The 9056-nt window shown below is 41.8% G+C and overlaps 1 protein-coding gene across 1 annotated transcript; it reads right to left on the bottom strand.

Annotated features, from left to right (window-relative positions):
• Nucleotides 1–9056, bottom strand: SPATA24 (spermatogenesis associated 24). The gene is made up of 6 exons (XM_087716921.1): nt 8829–9056; nt 6806–6871; nt 5844–5974; nt 3687–3757; nt 3287–3389; nt 1–196 (listed from the first exon to the last, which is right to left on the bottom strand). The coding sequence occupies exons 1-6, from the start codon at nt 8895–8897 to the stop codon at nt 106–108; spliced, it is 531 nt and encodes a 176-aa protein (XP_087573047.1). The 5' UTR covers nt 8898–9056; the 3' UTR covers nt 1–105.

The following is a 9056-nucleotide window of genomic DNA, read 5'->3' as shown; positions in this document are numbered from 1 at the left end:
AACGAAAACTTGATATTTTATGAATTTTTCAGCGGGAAAACTTGGGAAATCCTTTAGAGAAGAAAAACAGTCCTAAGATGGTAATCCAAGGGAATGCTTCTGTAATTACTTAAAGCTTTTCTTGAGCCTTTTTCCAAGTACATTTGCTATGTAACTTTCTTGTTGCATCTGTATTTTGAATTCAGATGCTTGTTTCCTGCGAAACAACAATACATAACCATTAACAATATAGTAAGAGTCTGGTGTCAGATCGTGTATCCAGACAGACTTTGATAGGTTGAATAAATCAAAAAATAATTGGATGAACGTACCCATACAAAGTCCTTCCCAATATACATATAGTTGAAAAGATTTATTACCACTCCTACTTCAGAGAAAACAATATATGGGTGCTTGGGCAGTATATCAGGCAGTAATGGAGCTGGTTTAGCTGTAATAATCATACATTATTGGGAGAGGGAGGGAGGGAGGCAGGAAGGCAGGAAGGGTTAAATATGCAAATAGGGAGCAAAGGTTTCATTCAGATTGGGGCAGGGAGGGTGTTAAATAGGACATTAGCATTGGTCCATTAGAGCGGTGGGAAAAATAAAGAAATGTCAGTGGCCGGATTGCCTGTCAGTGCCCTTAAAAAAGAGAGCACTTTCAGCAGCTGGCAGAGAGGTTTTTCCAAGCCTGTTTTACCAGTCGCACAATAAAGAGCTGAAGTCACTTTTGGAGACCTGCCTCTTCATTCACCCCCAACTTAACAGGAAGGAAGAAAGGAAGGAAAGAAGGAAGGAAGGAATCAATCCTTCAACTCCTAGGCTTGATCCATCATATTTTCACTGGCCTTGGTATGACTGCTTTTCTATTAATTGTGATCAACTGCAGCGTCTAAGAAAACCAGAAGAACTATGTTTAATTTAGCCACTTTGTTAAAGTTTGGTCACTTCATAACATGGGAATTTTGAATTAAATATTACCTCATGGATATACCGAAGAAAGGGGAAGAGCATACTTGTTAAAACCATATAATATCAAAATAGGCCTAGAGTTTCTGAAAACAAACTGGAAGTTTTCAGAAAGAAAAGCAGATAGAAATGAAGTGAAAAGAATAAAAAGCAGGAAACCTAGTTAGGAAAGCAACAATGGCTATCAATCAGATATACCCAGGAATATTAGCAATAGCAATTGCAATAGCAGTTAGACTTATATATCGCTTCATAGGGCTTTCAGCCCTCTCTAAGTGGTTTACAGAGTCAGCATATCGCCCCCACAGTCTGGGTCCTCATTTCACCCACCTCGGAAGGATGGAAGGCTGAGTCAACCTTGAGCCAGTGAGATTAGAACCGCTGAACTGCAGATAACAGTCAGCTGAAGTGGCTTGCAGTACTACACCCTAACCACTGCACCACCTTGGCTCTTATTATGACCCATTAAATATTACTTCAGCTTTTTCTTTGGTTTACCTATTGAGAACTAAGGAAATAACAGAGGACAGTTTGAAACCAAACAATATACATATAACAAGGATAAAAATGGAAAGAAATTGATTATATCAAGAAGAAAATTCAACCATGCTGCCTATAGGAACTTGGATGGAGCAGGTGGAAACTATGGCCATGATATCTTTGCCCATCTTCTGAGCCATTTAAGCCTATACCTGGACTGGGAAGCTTTGTTCACAGTCATTCAGTCTCAGAGGTGGGTTCCTACCAGTTCGCACCTATTCGGTAGAACCGGTTCGTCAAATCTACCGAACCGGTTAGAAGAGGTTCCACCAGTGGACCCGGAAAGCAGGCCACACCTACAGAAGAGGTTCCAAATTTTTTTGAAACCCACCGCTGTTCAGTCTAGTAATGGTTTTCTCTTACCTTCGCTACCAGTTTGGAAGCGGGAGCGCGCACGTGGTGCTTCTGCGCATGCGCAGAACCTTCTGTGCATGTCTCTTCTTTCCTTCCTTCGTTCGTTCGTTCCTTCTTTCTTGTCTCTCTCTCCCACACTTACTTTCTCTTTCCTTCTTTCTTTCTTTCTTTCTTCTTTTTCTTTTCTCTCTCCCTCTTCCTTCCTTTTATTCTCTTACCCTTACTCTCTCTCTCTCTCTCTCTCTCTCTCTCTCTCTCTCTCTCTCATCCCCACCTCTCTCACACACACACATACCTTCCAGTTGGTGAAAAATTCTGTTTTGCCAGCTGGGAAGCTGGCAAAGAAGCCTCGTTTTCCCTGCTGCCTGCAGCTCTCAGAGAAAGGAGGCAGGGAAGTGAGCCCCGGGCCTCATCTTTGCCTCCTTCCTTGAGAGCTGGCTTTGGGGATGGCCAGCCTCTCCCGCCACTCGCCTTTCACCCAGAGGCTCTGCCAGCGGGGCGCATGCCATTTCACCTCCCGAGAGAAGCTTGGGAGAGACGCGCAAACGGCCGCAACTCGAGATTCCCGAGGAAGATGCTGGACACCAGGGATGGCAGTGGTGCCCGCTGCTGCTGCTGCTGCTCCCAGTAACACAGGCTTCTTGGAGAGCATTATGTTCAGGCGTAGTGGCGCACCGATTCAAGCAGCTGCTTTTTCCTTTGAAATTTGCTCTCCCGGCAACCCGAAGGGGACATTCTCCCAGCGGCTTCTCAGGCGTTCCCACCCTTAGCCGGGAGGGAGTGAGAACAGCTGGGCACAGTTTGGCGCCTCCTGACTACCCTCAGATCATCGCCGGGCCTCGTGCACCTGTACTACATTAAGATCCCCGTACTTCCCATTCCCGCTGGAAGCACGCAGGCCACGTGAGCAAGCAGGCGCGCAAGATCCCCCGATGATCTGAGGGGAGCCGGGAGGTGCCAAACTGCACCCAGCTGTCCTCACTCTCCCTGCTGCTGCTACCAGTTCAGCCAAACCAGGACGAACTGGCAGAATACCACCTCTGATTCAGTCCTTATTCACTTTCTGGTTGGATTACTACAATCTGCTCTATATGAGGCTGCCCTTGAAGACCATCCAGAAGTTACAACGGATGGAGCATGTGGTAGCATGCACAATGCTGGACATCTCTTAGTTTGCCATATTGTTGCAAGATGAACTGCACTGGCTTCTTTCCAGGTGCAATTCAACCTTTATGGGATAAAGCCAGATTATTTTTGGGATTGTCTCTCTCTGTGGCTATCTGCCCATCCCACTAGTCAGATATGGTCTAAGATGGGCAGCCATACAAATCTTTTAAATAAATAAATAAATACTTTCAATGAATTCGCTAAAGTATTTGTCTCCTGCTGAAGTTAACAGTGAATAATAGAAAGAGAAAGAAATCTCATCTTGAGGTACTTACTTTAAGATTTGCTTTTGCTTGTTGACGAAATAATGCAATTCCTTGATTTCATTTTCTTTGCAGCTTAGAATATTTTCCTGCTTCTGAATGTGGGTTTCAATTTCTACAATGGGAAGTTGGGAGTCATTTAAGTTTTCCTCTTCCCAAGTCTCAAAATGTATAGCACAATCCATTTATGAGTTTCAATGAGCAGATCTGTTTCCCCTCTTAATGGTCAACATATCCCCTAGAATCCTAACCTTACATAGCAAATTTTAAGAGTTGTGTACCTAAACAAATGAAGCAGACTGATCCTATTGCAAGATAGATATTATTTGAAAGCATGATGCATTTAGAAGTATTTCACTAAAACAAAAAATCAATGGGCCCTTCAAACATTTCAAATTTCTATTGAACTTACCTGTACATTTATTTATAAGTTTGTCTTTCTGAAGTGATTGTTTTAGCACTTTACTGTGTACTTGAGAAAGTCTACAAGACAAGTAACAAAGTATCGGTTTTATTACATATTTGATCAAGCAGAATTAATTGTAGAGGAAATAGGGACTCCAAGATTTTTGGTTATATTTTGGGTAACATGAATCATAATACATATCATTTAGAATTTACCAGATTCATGTCTGAAACTACTGAATTGTCTGACCTGCAGAGCCAATGTGAGTTACAGATAGGCCTAAACGTAATTGAGACTGGAATTATAGTCGTAAGCCATGCTGGTTGTTAAGTGGGTAATCATGTAATTATCGACCCAATATTTTGTTTGTTTGTTCAATTTCAATGGCTGTCCATCTCAGTCAATGACTCTGGGTGGCTTACAATTGAAAAAACAAATTACCTAAAAATATGAAAAACATTTTAAAACAATAAAATAGTAAGACCAATAAAACACTAAAACATACAAATTAAATACATATAGGAGCAAGATACTTGACCACTTAGCAAGATAGCAGGAAACGGGGTCGTTGATATATTGAGATCCCCAGCCTCAGGAACATAGCCAAGATTTTGGGCCTTACAAAAGGCTAATAGGGTTGGAGCCACACTTATCTCTGAAGAGAGGATGTTCCATAGAGCTGGGGCCAGTGAGGATCCCCATCCAGTGGACATTCTTTGGCTGACAGGATCTGCAGCATGCCTATCCTACTTGACTTGGTTGGATGGATAGCAGCTCTTGAAAAAAGGCAATCCCTCAGGTAACGTAGTCCCAAGGCATGTAAGCCTTTAAAGATAACCACCAGCACCTTGAATTGTACCTAGAAATACACCAGTAGCTAGTGAACACAGGAGTGGTGCTACATGTGCTATATATCTGTCACTATTTACTACCTGCATGGTGGCGTTCTGCACCAATTCGAGTTTCTAAATGGTCTTCAGGGGCAATCCCATGTAGAGCCTGTTACAATAGTCTAACGTGGAAGTTATAAGGGCGGGAGTTATTGTGAGCAGGGCCACTCTCGGTCCTCTTGGTCCTGGATTCCCTTTAAACTTTTGCAATTTATTTTATATATGCAATATGTATTTTATATGTACAATATAATATTGCACTGATTCAAATTAGGGGTGGGTTCCTACCCGGTGCACAACCGGTACACTTCACGTGCGCTTCACCGCGCAAGGGTGCGCAGTTTAGCAAAATTTGGGACTTCTGCATTGCAAACAAGAAAAGGAACAAGGATACTAGCTGAGCAGTGGCAATTCAATCTGATGCCACTGATCAGCTGGGCTTTGGAAGCAGAAATAAAGGTCAGTATAACCCAGGGGCGGGCGGGCTACACACTTTCACGGATACAGAGAACCGGTTCGCTCTCGGCTTGCAGTCAGCACTAACAGTTCGGCCGAACCAGTCCGAACCGGTAGGAACCCACCACTGATTCAAGTTCACATGGAGTTATTTGTAGTATTCAGTATTATTGTATTGTAGTTGTAATGAATTTATTTTTCTAATATGTGGCTCCTAATGTGGGCATTGCCCAATGGCAGAATCCAGAAAGAGATTGCCAACAAGTCTGGTTTAATAAAATCTTTTTCAAAGCGGTCAATAGCGACTATTCATTACTGTGCAATTAGTATTATTATTCACAGAACTATTATTTAAGATACCATTTATTAAATTATTTTCATACAATAAATATTTGGGGTGGGCAATCAATAAACAAGCTGATACATCATGGAAAGGTTGGTGAGTTGAAGAGTTTGGGGATTCCTAATCTAATCTCAATATTAGCCAACAACATTCCACATTCCAGAACTTCGTTGTAAATTTTAAATCTGCTGGTAATATTTCAAAAAATAAATAGTATTTCATTTAATGCATCTAACTATGCTTAATTTTATTGAAACCAGTGACCGAAGTGACGCTAACTTTGCATATCTTTGGCTTTTGTTTTTCCCAGCATTTAGATGATCACAGATGCTGCCAGAAGAATTAGAAGGAGAGAGAAGGGTAAGGGGTTCGCTCCTCTAAGATAAAACTATGTGATGACTAATTTAAGGAGAGTGAAATAATTTACCCCAGACAAACTATAAAACCACTTCTATTCATAGGTTTCAAGCTTACGCCTTTTCAAATGCTTGTTTCTCCCACTCAAGTTGTTTCGACAAAATATCAATCTCTCCTAGGGCAAACTGCAGGCGTTCAGATGTTGTAGCTAAGGTACTCTTTGTCTCTGCGTGTTCTTTCTCTTCTTTCTGCAAATTAAAGAACAACTCAAGAATGTGTGTTATAGACTAAATGTTAGCCAGCATATATCATGTTTGTTCTCACCAACTTTCAAGAATTCAGGTAACTCTGAAATCATTATAATCTTACAGTGTAATTCTTACTATTGGAAACAGTAAATATCTATATATCTATATATCTATCTCTGTCTGTCTATCTGTCTGTCTGTCTGTCTGTCTGTCTATCTATCTATCTACCTACTATCTATCTATCTATCTATCTATATCTATCATCTATCTATCATCTATCTATCTATCTATCTATCTATCTATCTATCTATCTATCTACTATCATCTATCTATCTATCTATCTATCTATCTATCTATCATCTATCTATCTATCTATCTATCTACCTACCTACCTACCTACCTACCTACCTACCTACCTACCTACCTACTATCTATGATAGATAATCTATCTATCTATCTATCTATCTATCTATCTATCTATCTATCTATCTATCTATCTATCTATCATCTATCTATCATCTATCTATCTATCTATCTATCTATCTATCTATCTATCTATCTATCTATCTATCTACCTACCTACCTACCTACCTACCTACCTACCTACCTACCTATCATCTATCTATCTATCTATCTATCTATCTATCTATCTATCTATCTATCTATCTATCTATCTATACCAGCATACACACACACACACACACACACACACACACACACACACACACACACACCCCTCTTTCAGATATCAGAGAATTTTTTTTCTTATCTCTGCCTTATATTTACACAAGAGAAGAAATATCACAGATTAGTAACCGGAAGCTTACAAACCTCAAGTTTCTTCACAATAGCGTCATATTCCTCCTTATTTACCGAGTTCTCTTTCTGTATGTTTATCTATAAAAAAGTTACATTTTGTAAATTATTGTTTGTATATAAGAATCTTATCATTTAGATCAGATCTCAACTATATGCAGTTAGATGTTGAGCTGAGTATACTTAAGCACATCTAAATATAAAAGCAACCTGTTTATTTCAAAAATCGTTATTATCTATTTTAAATTATTACTACATCTATGTTCACATAACATGGTTGACTAGGAATCTGTTACTCCAGTGAGTTAACTGTCCATGGAAGTGCATGACTTGGGATGTCCCTCTCTCAGTTGTCCTCATGGCCTTTTAATTCTGATAGTATGTGTAAAGGAAGCGGTCACATCCTTTTTAAATTTTATTTTCATTTAGCATGCACAAAACACAAAACAACTGCAATAGCCCAGATGGGATGAGAACATCTTTAGATGGTCAAGAAACTCTTCATTTCCACTGTACATCTTTTTTTTTCATCCCACATGTACTCACAGGAGAAAACTGAAAGCCACAACAGTGTGCCTTGAGAATCCCCATTTTCATCAGGCCCACCATGTTCTCTTGAGGTGTGCAAAGGAACAATTAACCTACACATCCATCAGCTGTTTGCACAACACAGACAACTAGATGAGAGGATTAGTTTTCTGACCACACTCTTCATTTTTTCATTTCATTTCATTTTATTTGTCTTGTATGCCGCCCACTCCCGGAGGACTCCGGGCGGCTCACAACAGACAAGGGAAAGGGGATAAATAGACAAGACAACACTTTAAAAAAGACGCAACATTCACAATTTCCGTGGGGCTGGATGTTTCACAAGCCCCCCGGCCTGCTGGAGCAGCCAGGACTTGGTGGCTTTGCGGAAGGCCAGGAGGGTAGTAAAAGTCTTCAGCATAGTTGTAGCAGCATGGCATGGGCAAAGAATTTGTTTGAGTGGAGCGACCATGGGTTGGACCTCTTACCCTTTATCGATACTGATTGGAGCTGGCCATAGAGAAAGAAACCGAATCAGTGCAACAGTGCACCAACAGTGCAACACCGCACTGTCTCAAATCCTGCAGCTGGCCCGGAAGGATATAATGGCTGAATCAGAATCAGAATAGAACTGGAAGGGGCTTGGCGGTCTTCTAGTCCAGCCCCATGCTCAAGCAGGAGAACCTGTCCTATACCATTTCAGACAAGTGACTGTCCAGTCTCTTCTTAAAAACCTTCATCCAGTGATGAAGCCCCCACAACATCTGAAGGCAAGCTGTTCCACTGGTTAATTGTCCTCACTGTTAGGAAGCTTCTCCTCAATTCCAGGTTGCCTCTCTCCTTGATTAGTTTCCATCCATTGTTTCTTGTCCTGCTCTCTGGGTGCTTTGGAAAATAAATTCACCCCCCTCTTCTTTGTGGCAGCCTCTCAAATACTGGGATACTATCAAAAGCCACTCAGAGATCAAGGATGGATGCATTATCCCCATCCTGCTCCCACCAGAGATCATTGACAAGCGTAACCAATGCAGCCAACTGACTGAAATAGTGGGACAGTTTGAGATGATGCTGTTCTCTCAGCAAAAAATAAATAAATAAATAATGATTCGTTTATAGTATTACTGTGCCAGGTAGCTACAGGGCTTCCCGTTCCTTTCTTGGCAAGACCAAGCCGCGACTTCCAGCTGCTGCTTGGGCAATATTTTCAAGCCTGCAGGACTAAAAGTCGCAAACTTCTGAATCCAGCTTTTCTCACAATCCAAAGCATTTGGAAGCGCGAGCGATTGAGGGAAGCTGCCCAACAAGAAGACCAGGCTCTCCGCAACACACACCCCCCGCCCACTCCAGCCCAAACCTTTAGTCCAGTGTTTGTCAACCTTGGCAACTTGAAGATGTCCGGACTTCAACTCCCAGAATTCCCCAGCCAGCATTCGCTGGCTGGGGAATTCTGGGAGTTGAAGTCCGGACATCTTCAAGTTGCCAAGGTTGACAAACACTGCTTTAGTCTCACTTTATCCAGTAAAGCCTCCTGGATCTCGAGGATATCTCTCAACTGTCGGACCGCCGCTGACGACGCCATGGAGAGCCGGCTTCTTCCTCCTCCGGCCAATCCAAGCTCGGATCCCGGCGCCTCGGGGTCTCAAAGCGATCCCTACGGCTAAACGCCCGTGCGACGCTGTGCCCGATCCAGCTGTCAAATAAAAGAAAATAAAATAATAACCGGGAGAGGCGCGACTCC

Source organism: Thamnophis sirtalis, unplaced genomic scaffold, assembly GCF_051295495.1.
Source record: "Thamnophis sirtalis isolate CommonGarterSnake01/CBP01778 unplaced genomic scaffold, rThaSir2_p1.2 scaffold_5, whole genome shotgun sequence".
Lineage (NCBI taxonomy): Eukaryota > Metazoa > Chordata > Lepidosauria > Squamata > Natricidae > Thamnophis > Thamnophis sirtalis.
This window is presented reverse-complemented; position numbering and strand designations above follow the sequence as displayed.

Bases quoted from the DNA above. Each gene is read 5' to 3' on its own strand.
- SPATA24 (XM_087716921.1), bottom strand. From the start codon at position 8,897: ATGGCGTCGTCAGCGGCGGTCCGACAGTTGAGAGATATCCTCGAGATC. The intron at 3,758-5,843 runs GTAAGCTTGAAA...CTTGTCTTGTAG, and splicing joins AAACAAGCATTTGAAAAGGC to ACTTTCTCAAGTACACAGTA. The intron at 197-3,286 runs GTAAGTACCTCA...GTTGTTTCGCAG, and splicing joins AAGCAAAAGCAAATCTTAAA to GAAACAAGCATCTGAATTCA.